Source organism: Pectinophora gossypiella, chromosome 15 (assembly GCF_024362695.1).
Source record: "Pectinophora gossypiella chromosome 15, ilPecGoss1.1, whole genome shotgun sequence".
Lineage (NCBI taxonomy): Eukaryota > Metazoa > Arthropoda > Insecta > Lepidoptera > Gelechiidae > Pectinophora > Pectinophora gossypiella.
In genome coordinates this window covers 2894654-2920154 of record NC_065418.1, presented here as the reverse complement: position 1 = coordinate 2920154, position 25501 = coordinate 2894654, and the positions used below count along the sequence as shown (strand labels likewise).

The 25501-nt window shown below is 37.5% G+C and overlaps 1 protein-coding gene across 1 annotated transcript; it reads right to left on the bottom strand.

Moving 5' to 3' along the window:
* Positions 1–1355: 1355 nt before the first annotated feature.
* Positions 1356–24533, bottom strand: LOC126373065 (uncharacterized). Its single transcript, XM_050019027.1, has 17 exons — positions 24472–24533; positions 14484–14641; positions 13085–13245; positions 10648–11024; positions 10177–10394; positions 9872–9974; positions 8854–8981; positions 7957–8247; positions 7034–7195; positions 6732–6860; positions 6017–6501; positions 5705–5888; positions 5325–5520; positions 4443–5209; positions 4150–4342; positions 2373–2486; positions 1356–1756 (listed from the first exon to the last, which is right to left on the bottom strand). The coding sequence occupies exons 1-17, from the start codon at positions 24512–24514 to the stop codon at positions 1683–1685; spliced, it is 3783 nt and encodes a 1260-aa protein (XP_049874984.1). The 5' UTR covers positions 24515–24533; the 3' UTR covers positions 1356–1682.
* Between the last annotated feature and the right edge of the window lie 968 nt (positions 24534–25501).

Below are 25501 nucleotides of genomic sequence, written 5' to 3'. Positions count from 1 at the left end.
TATTTTGTATTCTCTATTTTTATTTTCAAGGCAAGGGTGCATATTCAAGGCTAAGATTGCCAAAACTTTCAGAAAAAGATGCGTCAAAACCTTCGTATGGATAGCCCTCTATGGATGTGAAACTTGGACACTGACACAGAAGGACAGAGAGAGACTCGAGGCCTTTGAAATGTGGTGTTGGAGGAGGATGGAAAGAATAAGTTGGACAGAAGGGTTACAAATGAGGAAGTGCTAGTAAGAGTAAGGGAAAAGAGACAAATACTGAGAATTATTGAGGACAGAAGAGGCAAGATGATTGGACACCTAATAAGACACGACGAATTCATTAAAAACATCATAGAAGGAAAGCAAGAAGGAAAGAGAGGAAGGGGAAGACCAAGAAGAGCTTACATGGAACAGATTAAAGAAAAGGTTAACGTCGTGTCTTATAGGGACTGGAATGGAAAATGCTACACCGACAAGAGCGTGGCTCTTAAATTGATGATGATGATGATGATTTTTATTTTAGTTTATTTGGGAAACAAACAGTTATTAACAGATTTAAATAAGTACATTATTTAGTTTATTATTATAAGTAGCTTAACAACAAAACAGTTTCGACAGATAATACATGCAAGCTCTATGGAATTATACAGTTCAATTTATTTTATTTATTTCGTTGAATATAATAATTAGGACAAAGGAGGTAGAGACGCTTTAAACGACTTTGACAATCAACACTGACAGTGATAAAAATACATAACGAATACTGAGGGGAATAATTCAGCTCACAATTCTAAGTTAATATATTATCAAGTGTAATTTTCAATGGCAAAATTCATGTTTTGTTTTTTCTTTTCCTCCTCATTACCTATTCGTTACGATGTCACTTACACCCCGTACAAGTACGTACAGGAAAACAAGTTCGTCACATGTATACAAGTACGTCAAGTGGAATTTCCTGTCGGAAAATTCATGAAAATTTTAGTCTTCATTTTTTATTATTTTCAGCTCCATATTTTTTCGACGGAAATTTCCACTCGATATCAACTCAGAATCTTGGTCTGTATCCTCCCTTAAAGTTTTCGTTACGTTGCCGCTAACACCTGTATATTAGGTTTATCACTGTAACAGTAACTGGTCCGCTTTCTGAAGATCCGACAGGTCTGGTCCGGGAATGACTGCCAATCTCACCTCCCTTTGTTTCACAGATTAGGTCACTTATCGCCCTAGTATCATGCCCGCAAACAAGTAAGGGGTATCAAAGAAATAAAAGTATCAATTTCAAATATTACATGTTTATAAATTATAATTCAAATATATGTTATAATAATAAACATTTTTATAAAATTAATTTTAAAACGTAATTTGTACTAATGGCAAGCATAATTATTACCTATTTAAAAAATAATAACAATAAAAAAGAATTATTTTTCATTATTATTAATAATGCAAGTAGCCAATTGCGCTTTTGCTGTATATTTATTAAAAATAATTAAATTAGAGTTTTATTTTATTAGTTTATTAATATTCAAAATTGTTAATATTTCTTAATTATTCATTGGAATCCAATCCTATTTAATTTGTATTATGTCTACTGGGCAATATCTTCCTTCATTCTTCCACCTTGCACGGTCCACAGAGTACAACCACCTATTTGTCCGGTAGTCGTCTAGATCGTCACGCAACCTTTTACATAATTATTAAATACTTATTAAGAAATCTTTTGTATCGGTTAACGACAACATACATATTTCTTCCGTGGTGACTGGGCCATCTGTAAATTGAGAATAGAAACAATTATAATTTTTGTTCTGTTTTAATTTGCTATCAGTGGCATTTACTACATGGCTGGATATGATGAGTGCTATCGGCTATCACACGGTGTCAACAAATTATGACTTTCAGGGATATCAGACGGTGTCAATAAATTAACACTCTCAAGACTATCATACACTGTTAGCATATAAGCTCTTTAAATGCTTCTTAAATTCTACAACGCATAATCCAAATCCTCGTTGAAGTTTCAGCACTCAATAAAGAATGCAAACATCATCATCGCCAGCCCATTAACGTCCCCACTGCTGGGGCACGGGCCTTCCCTATGGATGGATAGGGCCTTAAAGCACCACGCAGGCCCAGTGCGGATTGGTGGCTATTAACGACTGCTAATGCAGCTGGGACCAACGGCATAACGTGCCTTCCGAAGCACGGAGGAGCACGAGATGAAAACTTTTTTTTTGTGACCACCCATCCTATGACCGGTCTTTGTGAAAGTTGCTAAACTTCAACAATCGCGGACCGAGCGCGTTTACCGCTGCGCCACGCTCCTCATTATCATGTAAAGCAGCTAAATATTTTAGATTAATCTTAAAATCAAAAACAAAACATACCGATATTAAACCACGTAGTTTTGGGAGTACCAGAGTCTAGCCTAGCTTCGGATATTGCTTCTCTGTAGGCAAATGATAACACTACTGATAGGCAAATCGGCGGCTCTCCCGACCCTGAAATAATAAAAAGCATTAACATAATAAAATAACATTATTATTAATATAATTATTATTTGCAAATTTGCAACGGGCAAAATACTGGGGAGACTAATATCCGCATATCCGCATACGGAAATGGCGGTGGATTGGACATGTCTTTAGAAGACCTGTGGAACACCCGTCTCGACGAGCTCTGACCTGGTGTGCGCGTGGAAAACGCAAAATGGGGCGGCCCAAAGAGACCTGGCGACGCTCGGATGACCGAGAGTTGAAAACTCAGCTACAGCAGCTACAGCTACAGGGGCTGCAAAAGATGTCGATAAGGGGCCTGTATAATAAAATTTGACGTACATTGCGGAGTTTGTGATCACAAATATTTTGCAGTTTCATATTAGCTACGTAATGAAAATCAAATTGTCGTTGTAATTTACAATTGTAAGTTTTATTAAACAGGCCCCAGATCGCGAGGAGTGGAAATCTGTTATTTGAGCCCTACATCCTAACAGGGGATAAAAGGATTAGAAAAAAAAAAGATTTGTAATGTTATGTTCTTTCCATACCCCGGTACTGGACTTGCACCAATGAGTTATTTTATCTCACTGGCTCACCAGACTCACCACCTATCACGTTGGTCTAACACAAACCTCAGAGAGGTGTTAGTACTTAGTTCATCTTGCGATGGAGGTACCTGTGACTACCCTACGTTAGCGTGTGTTCTTTCCAAACTATGAAGGGACTATAAAGTCCCAAGCTTTTGGAAAATGTGCGTGGGGCCAGAGCCGTAACGTAGAGACCCCTTAAAACATTCTAATCTAAAAGTACACTAAGCGGCGATTATTATTACCTGTTACCACAGTGTATATTTTGTGAGATAGATCGTAATTTAATTTATAATTTAATTGAATCTTTCACCTTCTTATAACGTACTTACTAAAATTTTCAAATAATTTCATCATCATCATCAGCCGTACGACGCCCACTGCTGGGCATAGGCCTCCCCCAAGGATCTCCAAATTTAAGGATTCCAAATAATTTACCAAATAGTAAATATTAACAAACATATTTTCTTTCAATTATAAGTTTTTTGTTGCAAATAATATATTTGGTAGGAAACCAACATTTGTTAAAACAAAAACTGTATACTCAATGTATAGAACATATGTGTTTTCCAAACATAATTTAATATATATTTTATAACACATTGTAGAAATAAATGACTTTTTTATAATTTATTTGTTACGTTACGTTTTTTTAATATACTGACCCCGGTCTCGCTTCAGGATTATGCTTCATTATTCCAAAACAATGACACAAACAATGGGGAAGGCCTATACCCAGCAGTGGGCGTCGTACGGCTGATGATGAATGAATGAATTCCAAAACATCTGTTAAAAATATCATTGTTTACCTGCTCAAACAGAGTGTATCTACTCAAAAAAACTAAGAAGACGTATGAGCAAGGTTGTGGAAGTATTGAAAATTTGGGAAGCTAGAAAGAATATAAAGTATGACAAAGTTTAAAAAATTGGAGACGCTCTTTTTCTTCTCTCGTATGGCCGCGAAATGCTGAACAGAAGACATAGCATAAGACTCTCAACATAGATTTTAAAATTCTCAATAAAATATTGTTACATCGATTTGTTCTTATTTCGTAACTCAGAGATTCTCTGTACATTACCTTTAGCTCCAAGAAAAGTGTCATTGCTGTATGAGTTCTTCTTTATATAGACTCTGAAATCTCTGGGGATATCTCTCGCTTGAGGCACGTGATAGTGCCAAGTGCGATCTGTTAGCACCTCTCCGGTATTTTTATCGTAATACAAGTGTTCTGATGTCCAATATCCTAATCCCATAACAAAAGCTCCTTCAATCTAAAAATGGATATTTAGATATATTCCTTCTATTACTTCATAAAAGTATACAAGTGATTTATTTAGAAGATACGTGCAAGAAATATCAAGTATTAATTACCTGTCCAATATCAATTTCAGGACTAACACTTCTGCCCACATCCTGCAGTATGTCGACTCTAATAATATCACACTCTCCTGTCAGAACATCGATTTCAACTTCTGCTAGCACCACTCCAAGTATGTCGAAAGTCTGCATGGAAGCGTTATTGACAAATCCATGACCTTGCAAATTTACGTCCATTTCAAACGCCTTCTTCACCAGCGCTTCCCAGGTTGGATTATCCATGGTTGCCCGGATTGGATCTAATCTAGCCAAAAGTTCCTCACACGCTTGCTGAACACCAACTCCGACGTTCTGTGAGGTAAGGCTTCCCCCTGTTATGAATCCGTTAGGAGCTATAACAGTGTTATTAGCTTTTACCTGAATCTTCTCTAATGGTACTTTCAAGAAATATGCTGCAATCTGAGCCGCTTTTGTGTTAATACCTTGACCCATTTCTATGCCACCGTGGGTGATAGCCACTGACCCGTCGGCGTGGTAAACAGATACAGTTATGTTAAAATATTGGGTTCCCAGTGGAGTCCATCTGGATAAAGACATTCGTAAGCCACGTTTTTTCCACCTGTTTTCTTTGTTAAACTTATCAACTGCTGCTCTTCGTTCGTCGTAACTAGCAGTTGCTTTTACATTATCAACCATTGTTCTCATTTCCCCATACTTTGTTTCGTCTAAATTTGCCAAACGCACAGCTATTGGATCCAGAGACATTTCGTAAGATATCTGCTCCATTAAAATTTCAGCCATCGCTATAGCCTCAAGGGTCCCTACAAAATAATAACATGTTTTCGGTGAATATGAAACCAATTGTTAAAAGCTTTGATTCCATAGAATACGAATTGTAGAATGGTTGTATTAACTAAGTTTTACAGTGTAGCTTACCGGGTGATCTGCACCAAGTGTTTTTAGCAGTATCCGTCAATGTGTTAAAACACCTGAAGTTCCATCGTGCATTATTGTAGCAATTATTATAGATGTCAAGAGTAAAAAGTGCTAATGGTTCATTTACGATAAAACCGTTGTCTTCATATAAATCGTAATTTACATACTGTATTTCCCCTGTTTTGCTCACACCAACCTGAAATCAAAGGTTCACCATTTGTAAAATGCTGTATTTTTTGTAATGCGTTGTCAAATGGCGTTATTAGTCTATCTATTTTTTAAATCCTAATCCTAGATAAGGTTTATTTTGACTTAATTAAAACGGATTTATGTACAATTAAATGTTTTTATTTATCTTACTTATTTATGTTGTTAAGTACCTCAAAATCTCTTGAGCAGGGAAGTCGCTTTCCCACAGCCCGCATATTCGTAGTCAGAGACTGAATGAACCGACAAGGCCGGTTTAGTTTCTTTGCCACCAAACTGCAGGCTACAGCCGCTTGTGATGCCCTCGATATCTTGATACCATATGCACCACCAAGACGACGAACATGGACGTCAATCCTGTCAATAATATAGATGCACATATCCTTGACTGTTTATGATTTGTTATATAATTTCAGATTGAAAGCGTTTTAAACATTTTCACCCTTTATTATTTCATAACACTACAAAAGTAGACCTTCTCTTACCTATTCACATCCATATTCAACGCCTCTGCTGTCATTTGCTGCACGCCATCCATCCATTGCGTCGCGGCATGAACTTCCAAACCTTCTTCTATTGGCTTCGATACACAAACCAACGTCTCCATAGAAAAGTGATATTGTCCGTAAACTGTACTTTCTCCTTTTATAACCTTTTGCACATCGGCTCCTTTTTCCTTGGCAGGTGTATTGGCAACTACTATGTTTCTAGCTGGATCTTTCTTCGCTTCTTTGATGTCAATAACAGGTTTCTTAATACCTGAATACTTGACATCAACTAATTTGGCCGCCCTGTCTGCTAAAGCACGAGACTCGGCTACGATGATTCCAATTGGTTGATTAAAATATTTGATTTCACCAGTAGCTATTATTTCTTCATAGACTGGATAGAATAATGTCCCACTTGGTGTGAACGAATTAACTCCTGGTATATCTTTTGCTGAATAAAACGCTATGACTCCTGGACAACTCTGAAAGAAATATTCCTAATTGAATGACTACCTAGTTACTTATTAATATATACACTGTAGCAGGTTAGGTACATGTCTATTTTAGGAATAATGCAAAATGTCAAGTGGAATGTGTGAGTGGAAATTAAATAATGCGAAACATGAATTATCCTACTACGATATGCTATGTTATGGGAGTACTTGCGCGATAAATAACACTTTGCAAAGAGAATGACTGATTCGTGTCATACCAAAGCTTTGCTAGGGTTCATGGTCACTATAGTGCCTGTAGGTACTGTGCTGAGCACAAAAGTAGCAAACACTTCATTAGGCAATGCTGGCAGATCCTCGGAGTAAGGCGCTTCACCAGAACATTGAATCTGAAACAAAAAAAAACTCTATTCTTTCTCAACTCAATCCGTTCTGAGTGCGCCCTATTTCTGTGAAACTGATACTTACTTAAAAACAAACATTGGTTAGGTTAGGTACTCTTTAGTTAATTTTATAATAATACTAAGACTGAAGGACTAGAAAGGTAAATAATATGACTCACCAAAGCTTCCAACTTTTTCACAGGTTGATTCACGGGCCATAAAGTGGGATTAGTATCAAATATTTGGCGACCATCAGATGAAGGCCGAGACTCTCGCACTCTATCCGCTCCTGAACGTAAGCGACTGCTTATTCGTTCTGGGGGACAGAGTGTTAAAACACCCTGAAAAGTAAAGCTTGAGTTTATATTTCTAGAAATTGCCCGTAATTATAAGCAGCGAAACGCAAAATTATGTTTTATCTTCTCAGTTAATAAGAGTTAAAAGAATACCTACTTCGCATTACTGATAAATAAAATTCCATCCAAAGCAATTTTGATTTCCAGACACAATAGTTAAACAATTGGGTTTGGATTTTAAAATAACATTCGGTCTTGTGACTTTATTTCACCATAATATTATGTCTTATCTCATAATACCGTCTGACTGATTTTTTGACTTACTTATAAAAAGTTTTATTAAGTTATTAGCAGGAATGTTAGGGAGCTCCGTTACCGAAACTATCGGAGTTCCGGTATAAAAAATCATCCGTTACCGTAATCGAATTCGAAATAAATGTTTCCGATAGTATCGGATAGGGGCGAAGCCTAATTGTGAGACGGTATGACAAGTTATTTTTATCAGTTGGCCACTGCCAGTGCCGACACACAAGCTTTGCTTAGTTTGTGTTTTCTTCATTTGTCGTCATAACATAATTAAACTTATCCTTATAAATAAAACTACTTTATTACCTTTTTGTATTTTACTTTTAGAATTCCTTAAAACATTAATATCCATAACCGAAATTATCCGAAACTAACGAATAATCCGAAATAATTTATTATCCGTATCCGTAACCGGTATAATAATCATTCTCAAATCCGTATCCGAAATTTCATATCCATAACATCAATGGTTATTAGCATAGTTTAATAAAGTCATTTACCTTGTAAAACAGATTAATCGCAAGTTGTTTCCGATACGCCGCTGAAGGTTCAGGTGGGTTTTCTGGTACAATAAGTTCCGTTTTCAAACTCTTAATAGCATCCTGTATAGTGTTATTTGTAAATAAATTCTTTCCAACCAGTAATAATTCTGTTCTTACTGCTCTAACAAATGTTGCTGATAGTCCTCCGTACACAATTCTGCCTTCTGCTATCAAATTGTTGAATCTACTGAATTTGTATAGAAATCCGGCGTTTACTATGGCATGGGCGCTTTGAGCCCGTGGCATTATCTGTGGGAACATTTATCATTTTAAGAAACATCTGCCAGAGTATAACTTTGTCTTCAAATTCAATTTTCTGTCAGACTGTTAATTTAAGTTAAATTTTCATTTTGTTGACGTCACAATAACTTTGTAAAATAGGCTTACTTTTGATGTTTACTTTTGGCTATGGAACATTTTATGATTGCAATGTGCTATTCGTTTAAACAATCTTAAGTTTTTAACTAACAGTTTATATTTTTGTCAAATGTACCTATATTTATTCTGAATATACAGCCTCCGTGGTCTAGTGGTTAGAGCGTTAGGTTCACTTTCTGGAGGTCGGGGTTCGATTCCCGATGGGGACATTGTCGAAATCACTTTGTGAGACTGTCCTTTGTTTGGTAAGGACCTTTCAGGCTTGAATCACCTGATTGTCCGAAAAAGTAAGATGATTCCGTGCTTCGGAGGGCACGTTAAGCCGATGGTCCTGGTTATTAGCCGTAAAAAAACACCTCCACCAACCCGCATTAGAGCAGCATGGTGTAGTATGCTCCATACCCCCCTGGCCTGTAGCCAGCAGTGGGACGTATGTAGGCTGTTTATGTATGTATTAATGTTATGTAAAGCACTTACCTTAAATGTGACTAGACGGTAATCACTAGAGAGTGGTGGTAGAAGAATATTAACAATGACATTTAATGTCATATCAGTTTTTAGAAATTGTTGCATTGTCACCGCGCGTCTGATCCCAAAAGCATTTACTGGAAAATCAATTCAGAAATCAGAATCATTTATTCAACGTAATTATCATGGATAAACTTGTTAAAGTTCAATGTAACATTTTTGAATTTACGTTATTTCGTAAGGTGTTACGGCTGAGGAGAAGAAATGACAAGAAACTGCAAGATCAACACATCTTTTAAATAAATGAGGGGTACATTACAAGTTATTTAATAACTAGAGGAACACATTCAATGCCAGACATTTTTATCATTTAGGTTATCATTAATCTTATAATAATTAATTAATTCAATTTATTATTAGTGATTTCCTGATTCTGACAGAATCTTTATTTCATGTGAGTTGAACAGATACAAAACTAGCTCTATCTCTTTTTTTCGCTTATTGTAAGTGGAAAACGGCGATATTACGGTATTTTTTTATTTCTCCTCTTCAAACTGTTTAAAATAAATGGAAGAGTGACAAGATCAGAAGCAATGAGCAATCCGTGGTGAAACAAAGTAAGTATAATGTACAATAAATGTAGAAAGTGAATGTAGAACAACCACTCCACCACTCATACAATGTATTTAAACCATCTATAGTAAGTTAGTGTGAACAAAAGGGCGGAAGGCAAGAGGGAAACCACTGCCCTATTTTTCACTAAAAAAGTAGCTTGAAAATGCTGCACCGCTAAAGCGTGGCTCTTATACTGATGATGATGAGTGTGAACAAATAAAGTAAACACACAACATAACGTAAGCTCACGATTATATCCGTCAGAGGTATATCTATCACAAGATGAACCAAGTACCCACACCCCACCAAGCTTTCTGTTACATCAACATGATAGATGATAAGCCGTATCGCCGTCTAAATGGTCGCGCCTGTGTTAGTGAATACTACACTTAAGATAAAAAGTTATACCTACAAATTGTCACCTGAGCACCAACAGTTTCTAACAAGAGAAAAACATCAGATGGAAACTCATTGTGCTGGTGTTTTATCATCAGGTTGCCGGCAATAGTACCTAACTGAAAACAATGTTCAACAGAATAAAAAATAAACATTCGGTAGAAAGCTATAGAGGGTTGCTAAAATCACATTTGGCTACACAGCCGCAACATATCTTAAACTCTTGTTTATAAATGCACCGATAAGCCTTTCGAATTTGTTTTTTTTTTTTTGACAAATCGATTTAACCAGCTCAGTCTGGTATCATAAAATATCACTTACATTTCTCACTGGTATGTGAGCGACCAAACTCAAATGGTCATAGAACTTTTGCAGGTAGCCGAAGTAAGTCTCTTTGGACATCAGTTTGAAGATTTCCAAAAGCTCACTCAATGTTACATTAGCACCAATTACCAAGTTTTGGTCTACGAAGAACCCTTTTAACTCAAGTACTGAGCTGATGTCAATTAGTATACGAGGATACTCTATAGGGTAGGCTCCTGCAAAAAAAAGATTTTTTTTTATCAACACAGTATCTAGGGCTCTGTGCGGAGAATTTTCTTCCATCTAAATTTTCTCGGCTATACAGGTTTGACCTTTGACCAAAAAACAATATTTAGAAATTGACGATTCAAGTTTTTTTCTGTTTTATACAATAAGTCACGCCAAAAAAAGTGTCATTATCTACTAATATCGAAGTTACGATTTGGCAGAAAGACCATTAAATACATAAAAAAGTAAGTAATGCAATACCTTTAGCGGTATTTCCCGCGACCAGCATATATGAATCGTGGCCCTCTCTATACAACACTGCGAATATATCAAGAATAAACTTGGCTCTGAACCACTTTCTTCCATCTTTCAAATCAATTTGGGTAACAGTTTGTTTTAAATCTTCAGGAGATACGAGACACCAATCATCATCATCGCAATTATTCTTGGTGCAAGGAGACCCCGTCTTCTTGCATATAGTCAAGTCTTCAATATCCAGTAAATCCGTTTCTTTGGAGTTTGTAGCAAATTTCTTGAAGGCATCGAGTATTGGTCTGTAGCCTGTACATCGACAAACGTTACTTCCAAATGATTTCTCGATTTCCAAAGGCGTTAGTGCCTTCTTACTTTTAACTAGACTGAAAAATAAATGGGTTATTTTAGTTAATGGTTATTATACAAAATAAAGTGTAAGCCTTCGCCGATAAAGTGAATCCTCCAGAATGGAAGTCGTCAAGTCAACGACACATTTATATTTTGAAGGACATTCCGATAAAATTATTGGCAACATTTCAGAAGATAATATTGCCAAAAAGTTAAGTAAAGTTGTAAATAATATCGTTAGCTATTGCTCGCGATTTAGTCCATGTGAAGTATGTTTTACCTCCTCTTAGCACTTGCATAAGTTATAAAAGTTTTGTACCTAATTTCAATTTTATAGTCACTGAAAGACAGGTATGTAGTAATTCAATATGTATATAATATACTATAACAAGATTATTCACGTGACTATACGATCTAGTTGAAAAATCAAAAGGGTAGAAAAACAAGATGGCTACCGCATTGTTGTGTCATCAAAAATCCAAAATGGCGGCCAAATCCGGTCATACGGTCAACGCAAAGCTGCTTTAGCAGCGAGCGCATCACGCAACACCTAGTTACAATTGAAGTTAGTAATTACAATTGAACGTTTCGCGATCAAAGGAGTGATTGATTGATTACATTCTGTGAGATAGAGATTTGTATCCATAAAAACCATTACGGTAACAAAAGGCTTCTTGTAGATAGTAATTATAGGTTATAGTGCCAGGATAACATAAACTGAATGATAAAATCCCTAATAAATAAAGAATAAAAATGCAATAACACATTTGCTAGGTAAGCGTGTTCCATCTTAAGCCGGATCATCAGTTTCCCAAACGCGAGTCTACCATGAGGAAAGAAATAAAAAGTAGCGAAGTTAGACAAGTTTTTTTAAACCGTAGGACTGACCTACGCGCTACCTGAATTAATGACTCTAGTAAACTTTTTAAACGTGACTTGCAAAGTAAAATTTATTTTCTGTGGTCAAGGTTTGTACCCTCCTATTATTATGTTACCTATATTTTTTCCTTCCTAATTTTTTTTTTCATTATATCCTTAATCTAAATACATGGTTTGAATGAATACCAGGGGGACGGGCTTTAATTAAATACCATATCTGCTCCAAACACGAAGCAAAAATATTTTATATTTGCCTCTGTTCTATGTGTATTTTATATTTTTGAATAATTATTTACCCGAGCAATGAGAAAATAGGTAATTATCTATAGCGTGCTAGCGTGTTTGAAATCTCTAAAGGTTGACAATTTGACGTAACAAAAGTGACAGCGTTTACGCAATTTGAAGCAAATCGTCGCATCGCAATATTCTTTCACCTTGAATGTTCTCTAAGAATCATCATCATCAATTTAAGACCCACGCTCTTCTCGGTGTAGCATTCTCCATTCTTGTCTATAAAGGGCCAATTCATTGACTTCCTTATAAAAAACGACGTTCTCTTTCATTTGTTCCTTGTAAGCTCTTCTTGGTCTTCCCCTTCCTCTCTTTCCTTCTACCTTCCCTTCTATGATGTTTTTAATAAATTCGTTGTGCCTTATTAAGTGTCCAAGAATAAGTAGTCTCTAAGAATAAGTAGAAGTACTTTTTATTAAATACGAGTGTAATATTTTGTGGCCACTTTGATGAAAATATCGGCAAACCATTTATAATTAGTTGGTTTTGTTGCTAATGCGACGCCAAGTAGTTTTTTATAAGCTGTAATAATTTTGGGCGGATGAAAATTTCGTCAAAAAAATATTTTTGTAAAAATTAACTATTTAAAGTGTAATTAATTATGTAACGCACTTAATAAAAGTTTGAGTAGTGCTCAGCGAGGGAACATATCATGGAATACTAACGTGCAAGGGTCATCTGTGTGCAAGTGTAGCCGCTCAGCGTGTTGCCCACCTTTCCTACAATCGTGATTTCCCAGCCCAGAATTGAATTATTGCATTACATTACATTACATTGCATTGCATTACATTGCATTACATTGCATTACATTGCATTACATTGCATTACATTGCATTACATTGCATTACATTGCATTACATTGCATAACATTTACATTGCATTACATTGCATGACATTGCATGACATTGCATTAGTTTTTTCTCACCTGTACATGGCCATGATCCATCCGGGCGTGCAGTACCCGCACTGAGTCCCATGGTGTTCAGCCAGGGTCGTCTGCAGTGGACTGTAGCCGTCCAGCTTGTTGCCCACTTTCTCTACCGTCGTGATCTCCCAACCCTGGCATGACGTCACTGATACTAGGCACTGGAAGAACAACATACATCTTGAATAATCTTGATAATTTTTTGTTGAGTATATTTCTGCGCTTCGAAGGAAACGATTAGTCATTGTTTCACGCAGTGGAGCGGCGTGGTGGAGTTTTCCGTACCCCTACCGGTTGTTTGAGGGGAGGCCTGTTCCGAGTAGTAGAACGTAAGTACATAGGCAATTGATGTTATGTTTTGTTTTATTTTTTTAAGCGTAATATATTATAAATGTTGTGATAATTATAATTCACAAAAACGCAACAATAAATTATATATTTTATCACGTTTTTCAGCGATATCACGGTGAACATTTTCATATAATATCATTTTTTACTTCTTTTTTGCACGTTTAGTAATCATCATCATCAATATACACCATCATCAATAATATACATCATCATCAATACGTCCTAAATATGTATAAGACCTCCGAAAAAGACTTTGCGACATAACGCCTTAATACATCTCCCTCCGGCTTCCACCTATTACCGGCAAAATTCATTTATGTGGCGAGCGAGTAACAGCTTTAATACTCTTAGTCAAACACTTGACTTGGATTTATTTAATACTGGTTGTGAAGTGGCGAAAAGATTAATAAACCGACAATTCTTTGTCTCATAAGCAATGTTGTGCAACTTTATTTCTTTTTTTTTATATTATTATTATTATTTTTAAGGATGTTCTAGTGATTAGGCTTCCACTGTAAGCGATGCGTGTGTGTTTCTCTTTTCTTGGTTTTATTTTATTATTTTTGTCTCACCTATTACTTCTATGCTATCAACTATTTGTGGGGATCTATAATTGGCTTTGTGTTACTAATTTAAGGATTAGACTGTAAGTGAATGCTGTTGATCTCCCTAACAATAAATAAATAAATAAATCAATTTAAGAGCCACGCTCTTGTCGGTACAGCATTTTCCATGCTACTTTTTTAGGGAAAAATAGGGCAGTGGTTTCCCTCTTGCCTTCCGCCCAAACGTCTAGTAATAAGTAACTGATATGACTAAGTGGAAACTTCCCAAGTTCCCTTCCCAACTTGTAGCTCTTCACTCTAGTGACTTTAGCTCAATTTTCATATTTTTAGGGATACCAGCTGACTCATAATAGTTATGTCACGGTTTGTAACTACATAGTTGTAGTTGTGTTATATAGTACAAACATACATTTACATTATTATATACTGTGGTAGTTCTTCACTCTGGCCGTTCTTCACTTGTCAAAGAACTACCTACTTACAGAGTTGACAGAAGTTGGTGAAGCGCCGGTTTTCTTGACAGCGCTGACGATACAGGCTCCGCAGCCACCCTCGCGACACATGTACTTGGTACCTCGCAACTCTGCCACATTGCGGATGTAGTCTAACAACGTCACATCTGAACTCACTTCGCAACCCACTGAAAGAGATCGGTTTATATTTAAGGCTGAGGCATGAAATAAACAATAACACATACATATCGTCACTGGAAAGGCAAAATTACGTAAGCGCCAAAATAGGTATTTTGGGTTTTTTATATATTCGGAATCAGCGTTTCATTCTGCGTCGATCTGTCTGGGTAGCATTGCGATACGAGCACTTTTTTGGCGCTTACGTAAATTTGAAAATAGTTGACTTTTTTCAATTCCAGTTTCTTAAACGACAAGATTTTGGTGTTTTTTTCGTGACTGGTGTATAAGTAATATTGTAGTCCTATATAATAACTACATATTAACTTTAAGTAAATTTGGCATTCTATAGTTTGAAAAGTATCATTTTATTAGTAATTTTGGACTACTGAAAATAAAAAATAGACTATGTATAAGTCATTTTTATTTACAGCTTTTAAAATAAGTAAGGCGTGTAAGAAAAAATGTCTTAGCATGTTTATGCAGTGAATGGCGAATAAGTAATTTTGACTTACAGTATTTAGAATAAGTAAGGCGTGTACGTAAATTTGCCTTCGCATTTTTATGCTGTTATTAAGCAAGTTTGTGGGCTAGCAGTAAGTTTCCCAGGAAGTTATTTTTTAACAATAGATCTAAAAGTAAAACTATTTTAGAATTGATTTTATAATTTATTAGCGACCCGGCTTCGCTCGGATGCAATGCTGAGGAAAAATGAAATTATTTACGACATCACATTAAAATCCTCAAAAATAACAGTATTTCTACACTATTTATTGGATGTTATTATACATACCTATAAACGTTCCTCTTGAATCACTCTATCTACTAAAGAAAATTGCATCAAAATCCGTTGCGCAATTTTAAAGGTTTAAGCGTACATAGGGATATAGGGACAGAAAAAGCGACTTTGTTATACTTTTTAAGTTCTGTCGTTTGCATATTTAGCGCCAATTTTGAATTGAGATCTCTAAATTCAAATTTGTTGGAATTTCGAATATCAAAACAATTGAAAGCATTAGGATTAATGCAATTGTTTAGTCACAGCGTTGGTTTGAATCTGTCAGATCATGTCCGAAAATGAATCTTACAAAGAAAAATTTTCTATAACTTTCGAAGAGGCCTACTGCGACTTCAGTGTTTCAAACAGTTAAAATCTCTATTCCACGATGAAGTGCCATGTCTGCGAGCCATCGAACGCTGGTATTTAGAATTCGAGCGTGGATATCCGCCTTCACAGAAGATAATATCGTTGCTGTGAGACAACTAATCCTCAAAAATCGTCATGTGACATACCGAGAATAGGGGCGTTATTAGGCATTTCAGGGACAACCATTTAAACGATATTGAATGAGGCACTTGGTGTGAGAAAACTAGTTTGCCGTTGCATCCCGCATTTTCTGACGATCATAAGGTAGCCCGCGTCAGATGGTGTAAGAAAACTCTTCAGAGGTTCAACCGAGGAGAGTCAAATCACGTGTACGACATCATCAGTGGTGACGAATCTTGGATTTATGCTATTATCCTGATTCCAAACAACAATCCACAGTTTGGGTCTTCCAAAACGAGTCAAAGCCGACTAAAGTTGTTCGCTCTCGAAGCACTTCAAAGAAGATGGTGGCTGCCTTCGTGGAGAAAATCGGTCATGTTGCGACAATTGCACTTGAAGATCGTAGGACGGTTAATGCAGATTGGTATACCACAATTTGTTTACCACAAGTCATCGCCGAACTTCGAAAATCTAACCCAAAGCGACGCATGATGATGCGCAGGAGTGCAGGATGCTGCACCATGACAACGCAAGCTCACACACCGCTCGTCAAACGATTATTTGAAGCAGGAAAACGTAGAAATTCTTGACCATCCTCCATACAGTCCTGACCTAAGCTCCAATGATTTCTTTACATTTCCTAAAATTAAAAAAGAAACTCTTCGCGGTCAAAGGTTCCAGTGCGGTGAAGAAGCGGCCAACGCTTTCAAGTCAGCCATTTTGAACACTTCTACTTTGGAGTGGAATAAATGTTAAATAATACCTGGTTCGAGCGAATGGAAAAGTGTATTAAACTTCGTGGTAAATACTCTTAAAAACAATAAGGGGAATTATTGAGGAATTAAAAAGACTTGACCCTTCCAGAGACTTGACTCGACTTAGAGCCACGTATGCTTGTCCTAATTCAAACAATTTTGAGCCCAAATATACTACTGCATGGTCGACTGTGCTGCCCTGCATATGTTATGTTATGTTAGTGGGCTCTGTTTTCCGCATTTAGACTCTAAGGTGGCCCATTATGCGTGTAATTGTTGACTACGTAAGCCAACCTATCTCCTTCCAGAAGCTCAGAAGCCTCCTGGGGATTTCACAGGCTTCGCGGAGCGACCCCACCCAGCGATCCACTGTGCTGCCCTGCATATTATGGACGGTGGATGACAATGACAAAATTAAGGGCAACATCCTTCTTTCAGTCATTTTGTAATATCGTCCATCTTGGATTTGAAGTTTTGACATAATGACAGTATTCTACTAGTGTAGTCCTATCTTTGATACCCATATTGAGGGGGTTGTGGAAAAATATGTAATCCCCCATTATGTACCGGCTGCCATCTTAGATTTGTAATGTTATTGATTTTATTATATTGTATTGACATCGGAATTAAAGGTGCGTACCAAATTTCAGATCAATCTGACAACAGGAAGGTACTTAAATTGCAATATCTAATTTTGATACAAATATACCGTACGGGTTTAGCTAAATAAAACCGTTTAACCCTTTCACGGACAGAGACCATGGGTCATTGGTGGTTCATAATAGGTAGTATGGCACCTTGGAATCGGAACGTCCGTATACGTTCTGTATTTGAAAGTGTTAAAAAGAAACTTTTACAAACAGATAACGTGTTGTACGCTATTATTTATATTTTATGAAACTTTATTTCTGGCACTTCAGTATTTTAATAGCCATTTTTATAAATCAATTGAAGTAATAAGTAGTTCAAAGAGGTATTAAGAATAATTATTTGTCTCTTACGTCTTTTTACCCATGTAAGATATTACAAAAACTTACTTTAAAGAATTTTTGGTGAACTGACATAATCAATCGATCACTTTGTAGGCAATTTTTACATAATGAGAGCAGATGTGTAAAAGTCGTTACAGTAACTTTTACTCCGCTAACATTACAGTATTATTATATTTAAAGAAATATTGTCGTTCTCGTATCCATTGTCGTAAGAGCTGTAAGTAATTTTGCTTCCAAATAATATTTTAACCAGATGGCGGTTAAGTAAATTTGCTTTACTGTAAACTGAAGTCATTTTTACGTAAGCGCCACTATATCCTAAAATAGCAATCCAACAGTTATAATATGTATTGCTGGACATAGAAAATTAAAAAACAATGTAACCTTACTTTGACATCATCTAAATTGGATAATTGGGTAAAAAGTTATGATAAAAAAACGAAAAAATGAAACTTTAAACGGCTTTTTCTCGAAATGGCCTTTTGGCGCTTACGTAATTTTGCCTTTCCAGTGACGATATATAAACAGCCTATATACGTCCCACTGCAGGGCACAGGCCTCCCCTCAATCAACCGGAGGGGGTATGGAGCATACTCCACCACGCTGCTCCACTGCGGGTTGGTGGAGGTGTTTATATGGCTAATAACCGAGACCAACGGCTTAACGTACCCTCCGAAGCACGGAATCATCTTATTTTTTAGACAATCAGGTGATTCAAGCCTGAAAAGTCCGTACCAAACAAAGGACAGTCTCACAAAGTGATTCCGACAATATCCCCATCGGGAATCGAATCGGACCTTCAGATTGTGAGGTTGTTGTTCTAACCACTAGTGGTTAGAGCGTTAGGCAATTATTATTGATTAACAGGCTGTTAATCAATAATAAGCAAATTATTATTAGACCTGTGGAACACCCGTCCCAACGAGCTCTGACTTGGTGTGCGCGTGGAAAACGCAAAAGGGGACGGCCCTAAGAGCCCTGGGGGGTTGAAATCGAAGCAATTCATCTAAGAAAGCAATATTGCTATTTGACATTTGCTCATATAAAAGTATGTGCGCAATGCAAACAAATGTCAAATAGCAATATTGCTTTCTATTTATATATTGCATTACTACATATCAGTCAACGAGCTCTGACTTGGTGTGCGCGTGGAAAACTCAAAAAGGGGGCGGCCCAAAGAGACCTAGGTGGGGGTTAAAATGGCCACATCGAAGCAATTCATCTAAGAAAGCAATATTGCTATTTGACATTTGCTCATATAAAAGTATGTGCACAATGCGAACAAATGTCAAATAGCAATATTGCTTTCTTAGATGAATTGCTCCGATGTGGCCATTTTAACCCACCTGGCGACGCTCGGTTGAACGTGAGTTAAAAACTTGGCATGTCATGGGAGCAAGCTGCAGAGACTGCAAAAGATCGCGAGAAGTGGAAATCTGTTATTCGAGTCCTACATTCCAACGGGAGATAAAAGGATTAGAAGAAGAAGACATAATAAAGTACGGTCACGAGCACTAATGTGTATACACTTTGATACCTCTCTCTCTCTCTATTTAAGAGCTGCGCTCTTGTCGGTGGAGTAAAAGCCATTCCTCTCTTCTTCCCGCCAAAACCTTCACCTCCCGATACGACACGACCTGCACCTTCTCTTTTATTTGTTTCATAAATGTTATCCTAGGTCTACCCCTTCCTCTCTTCCCTTCAATTTTTCCTTCTATAATGTTTGTTATAATAAATGAATCGTGTCGTATCAGGTGGCCAATCATATTTCCTCTCCGGTTCTCTATAGTCTTCAATATGGTTCTCTTTTCTTCAACTCTTTCCAGCACTTTTTCATTTGACACCATTTCAGACTTGACTTGATGACTTTGATACCATGTGACATTAACTTTTTTGAAGCACGTCAGTTTTTAAAGACAATTTTAGCTCGCCTCATCGAGGCAACTTCCGACCCTAGAGCAGGCAGTTATTTTGCCCAAAGGGTCAGTTTGGCGGTGCAGAGAGGCAACGTGGCCAGTATTCTGGGGACTTTGCCTCGATGTGGTGAGCTGGAGGACATTTTTTATTTATATCTTTTATTCTTTTTTTGACAAATTAAACCGTAAGTCTCATTAAATGTCAAATATGTTAGTGCGACAGGGTTCTCAGGTGCAAAGTGGGTACATGATATTACTCATGACTGTACAACAATACAATTTACCCCGTTAATGTAACTTGATGAGTGTGTCTACAGCGGCCTAGGAGATATTTTTAAACATATAATTTTTTTTATTGTTAAAAACAATATAATACGCACGGGAAATTGCATGGCACCTCAAGTAGGTTAGCATCAATGCCATATACCACTATTGTTAAAAGTTATATGTGAGGATGTAATATACCAATTTGTAACAATGTTGCGAACAAAAAACCGAAGGTATCATAAAAAAACTGTTTAAAACCTCAAGATCCGAAGCGCCTGACAAATTACTCATACTAATTGTTTTTTCGATATGTGTCCGAACCTAGCAATGGGTATTGTTGCAACCTTCACTTATTCTATTATGTACTTCTCTGAATAGACGCTAATACTCCGAAACCTTTGTTTTACTAATTAAATTCCTGTGATAGTTTAATACAAAAACGCTATACGTACTGAGATCACGCTTATTTCCCTTCGGGGTAGGCAGGGACCACGGAATTCACTTTACTACGATTCTGACACGCCACTTTCCTTTCTTCCTCTAATCAAAGTCTTAATGCATACTTTAGAAGTATTCTTGATCTGTGCCTTGTTTATCAAAACTTACAAGTCTACAAGTTCATAAGTTACAAGTTAGAATAGAATAGAATAGAATATAAATGTTTTATTGCGACCATGTGTTCGTACAAATTGTGGTGTTATAAAAATACAGAAGAAAGTATTCTAGTATCAACATGGACCCGATAAGGGCACTGCAACTGGTAGAGAGTACAACATACTTAATTATTAGTCAGCGATACAACTTGTATTTATTATACTTACTATATTTTAACAATATTATTACACTTATATTTTAAGTATTGTTTTACATGTTTATTATGATTTAAAATACGTGTGAATTTTGAGGAGCTCGGTGGCGCAGCGGTAAACGCGCTCGGTCTGCGATTGTTGAAGTTAAGCAACTGTCGCAAAGGTCGGTCATAGGATGGGTGACCACAAAAAAAAAGTTTTCATCTCGAGCCACTCCGTGCTTCGGAAGGCACGTTAAGCCGTTGGTCCCGGTTGCATTGGCAGTCGTTAATAACCATCAATCCGCACTGGGCCCGCGTGATGGTTTAAGGCCCGATCTCCCTATCCACCCATAGGGAAGGCCCGTGCCCCAGCAGTGGGGACGTTAATGGGCTGATGATGATGCAGTGTGAATTACGTTTATTTAAAAAAAGTAGAGGGATTTTAAAATATACTTGTGTAATAAATATTGACACTTGTAACATGTATTTTTTTAAATGTGTGTTTTGATGAACAGCCTCAGTGGTCTAGTGGTTAGAGCGTTAGGCTCACAATCTGGAGGTCTGGGTTCGATTCCCGATGGGGACATCGTCGACATCACTTTGTGAGACTGTCCTTTGTTTAGTAAGGACTTTTCAGGCTTGAATCACCTGATTGTCCGAAAAAGAAAGATGATTCCGTGCTTCGGAGGGCACGTTAAGCCGTTGGTCCCGGCTATTAGCCGTAAAAACACCTCCACCAATCCGCATTGGAGCAGCGTGGTGGAGTATGCTCCATACCCCCTCCGGTTGATTGAGGGGAGGCCTGTGCCCAGCAGTGGGACGTGTATGGGCTGTTTGTGTTTTCATGTTTGTAGTTATGATAAACACATTCTTGTAATAATGAAAAAAATTATTAATGATGTTTATAGGTGTCCAGTACGAACAAGGGAAATATTAAATAGTCTTCTTAATTTGAATTATGGGTTTAATTTGCAATTATTGATATTTTTATACAATGCGAGATGGATATACGTTGAGTGCGGTGAGTTGAATGTGTGGAGAGTGTATCGTGTGTGACTGCGATTGGTTCGCGTGTATGACGTGGTATGTGACGTGTTTGATGCAAGTGTATGACTCGATACTATGCAAGTAGGTATCTATAGTCTACTAAATAGGGTCGATGTTGCGTTAACAACAGGTATTTATTTATGGAGATTAAATTTTTTCGGTTAAAATATAATTATGTAAATGCAGTTCCTTATAAATATGTATTTAAGTATTAAACGTTTGCTTTTTTATATGGACTTCATGCCACCATATTTATTTTCCCGCTTATTATCGGTCTTCTTCTTCTTATCACTTTAGAATACCAACCTAATCAACCCTGGTGTCAGGGTTATTACTGAGCCGTCAAAGGCACCTCGCATGGCTCAGGTAGTCTCTCCACACTAGCGTCTTTAGAGCGTCGTCGTCGTTTCAGCGTCTGCGCAACGTCTAGGTACGCGACGCCGGCGCAACGTTTACGCGACGCCGGCGCCGCGGCAACGCGCAGCCGCAGCGCCAGTTCAACTCTTTTTGCGAACAAGTACAATGCACAACACAATCAATTGTAATCGTTCGTCAAAAAATCATTTTGGCATCCGTAAATAATCATAAAAGTGTTCTTTTATTGTTTTTTATAATGTTGACAATACAATACAATACGAAATTATCGCTTTCCTGACACTACCTACACAGAGAATGTTCGCAATGTTGACGACAAGGATTCTACGTCATAATTATCTCACTCCGGCCTACTGAAGTAAGAGACGCCCACCCCTGCGACAAGGACGCGCCGAACAGGAATTGCCCCAATGGTGAGCAGAGAAGACAACACAGTGTGATAAGACAGAGATGTGGTGTAAAAGACGATATAGTGACTAGGATTGAGAAGGGAATGTTAGGTTGGTTTGGACACGTAGATCGGATGAAAGATAATAGAATTGCAAAAGCGGTATATAAAGCGAAAGTTGATAGTAGGGCTGGCAGAGGAAGACCGAGAAGGACTTACGATGACCAAATTGGAGATGTCCTTAGAAAAGGTTTAATACGATCTACTCTGAACCGGCGTGCGTGTATGAAGCGATTGATGAATGTGGAGGAAGCAAAAGAAGTGTGTCAGGATCGAAGCAAATGGAATTCTATAGTTTCTGCTTACCCCGGTGGGAAATAGGCGTGAGTTTATGTATGTATGTGAGCAGAGAAGATGACTCTGCCCCCGCCCCCCGCCCCCCCTCCGCCAGTTAATGGTTTTGTATGAAACCAAAACCAAAAGCAAATTAATGTTGATGATAAGTAAAAGTGAGGAGCTCGGTGGCGCAGCGGTAAACGCGCTCGGTCTGCGATTGTTGAAGTTAAGCAACTTTCGCAAAATCCGGATGAGTGACCACAAAAAAAGTTTTCATCTCGAGCTCCTCCGTGCTTCGGAAGGCACGTTAAGCCGTTGGTCCCGGCTGTATTAGCAGTCGTTAATAACCGTCAATGAATATGATGTCTCTTTCACTACGTCATACTTTTGAATAACTTTGTACCCAAGCAATGTTAATTATCACGTTAAAAGTGTACAGCGCCTCTATTTTTTTTTTTTTTGAGAAACCTGTTCTGGAAAGTCCCTATTTGATTGATAAATTACTTAAAGAAGAAAAAAAATCAAACAAGTCAATTACATTCACTAGTCACCGCTCTGGAAGGTGAAAGATAAAAGTCACATAAAAGTAAATTGGGCACGAGTATAATTGCGGACAATTACGATAAGTGAACGAACAAAAAAAAAGAATAAACGAAACATTAAGTAAGGGCGAGAATACACGGGTACCCGGCATGTAAGTAAATTGCGCTAGATTTGATTCTTGAGCGTACTGTTGGCAAGGTGGGTTAAAATGGCCACATCTAAGCAATTCATGCGCATATAAAAATAAGTGCGCAATGCAATCAGATGTCAAATAGCAATACAGCTTTTTTAGATGAATTTCTTCGATCTGGCCTTTTTAACAGTACTGCAATTTGACATTTGCGCATATAAAAGTAAGTGCGCAACGCAAACAAATGTCAAATACCCTATTATGTGTCTTTTTTTCTTTTTTTTTGACGCGACTTATTGTTGGTTTGCCGCAGATGGCATTAACTACTTGGCCGGAATTTATGTGTCTTATCAAAAATAAAAAAAAAGTAGAACACACACACAACATCACACCTTTATCCCCGACGTGGTAGACAGAGATGTATAGTACTTATAATAAAAAAATCTCTATTGCACACTAGGAGAAACTTAATCTAAGGTGGATAAAGGCGGCCTTATCGCTAAGAGTGATCTCTTCCAGACAACTTTCGGCAGAAGATATAATAAGTCCACTTGTATAGTCATGAGCAATATCATTTACCCACTTTAGAACCCTGTCGCAATATTATATTTGAAATTTAATGAGATTTACGGTTTCATGTTGGTAAAAAAAGTTAATGTGAGACGGTATTAAAGTGGGTACATATTAGTACTCGTGACCGTGCAACTGCAGTATACTTTTTTTTTACGTGAGTTATTGTAGATTTGCCGCAGATGGCATTAACTACTTGGCCGGACAAATGGGGAGCGCTGAATGCTCTCATCCGGTCGCAGTATACATACACCCATTACATGTTTAGGTCTCATGTAATAGAGAGTGAACCTATTCCCATTAACCGGACACGAATCCAGGAAACCACGTGATTTTAATTACCTATATCATACATATCATAAACTCACGCCTACTTGCTGCCGGGGTAAGCAGAGTCTATAGAATTCCATTTGCAAGATTTCAAAGTATAAAATAAGGAAAAAAATGCGAAAAATAAACAGTTACCTGAATGGCTAACGTCGTTTATCTTAAAGGTGATTCTGTCCATGACTGTGTAGCATGGAAGCGTAGTACTGACTGAGAGCCGGAATAGCCTGTAAGGTAGCTTATACACTGTTAAGCGACAGCGGATTTAAACGGAAAACATACAGCGACATAAAACGAGTTCCAAACGAATATAATGACATTCATTTTAACGAAAGGTGAATGGAGATAACATATCTAATTTGTATGCAACATTTTTCGAATGGTAAGTGTACCTGGAAATAACATACAGACAAAAACTCACGCCTATTTCCCACCGGGGTAAGCAGAGACTGTGGAATTCTATTCGCTTCGACCCCGACACTTCTCTTGCATCCTCCACTGTCATCAATCGTTTCATACACGCACGCTGGTTCAGAGTATATCGTACTGAACCTTTTCTAAGGTCATCTCCAATTTTTGGTCAATGTAAGTCCTTCTCGGTCTTCTTCTTCTCCCTACCACTGCAATTTAGCACCGCAGATGAATTACCAAACAATAACATACTTGGAAAGGAACTCATTGGCGCAACTCCGGTACCGGAGTTCGAACCGTCGTCCCCTGATTGAGAAGCAAACAGATGTACCACCGGACCTTCTTTATTTAAAAAACAGCGCTGTCACTAAAGAGTTTGTATGTAAGTACATTAGTCATTAACATAAGTACATGAGATAAATGCATTTCCGCGTTCGAAATGACCGTGTTGTTGTAGTGTCTGAAATGTTACAATTCGAACGATTTGGAGCTAAATTAATTCCATATTTCGATTTGAAAGAGGCAAAAAATGGAATGAATCCTTATCTACTCCTCTCATTCACCCGGACGACAGCTTCTGTGTTCCAGTAGTTGAACAATGGACTCACGATCCTGAGGACCCGGGTTCGAATCCCAGTGAGGACATGTCACAAAAATAACTTTTGTGATACCTAATTTGGTTAAGACATTAAGGCTGATCACCTGACTGTTCGAAAGTAAGATAAATCGGTGCTTCGAAAGACACGTTAAGCTGTTG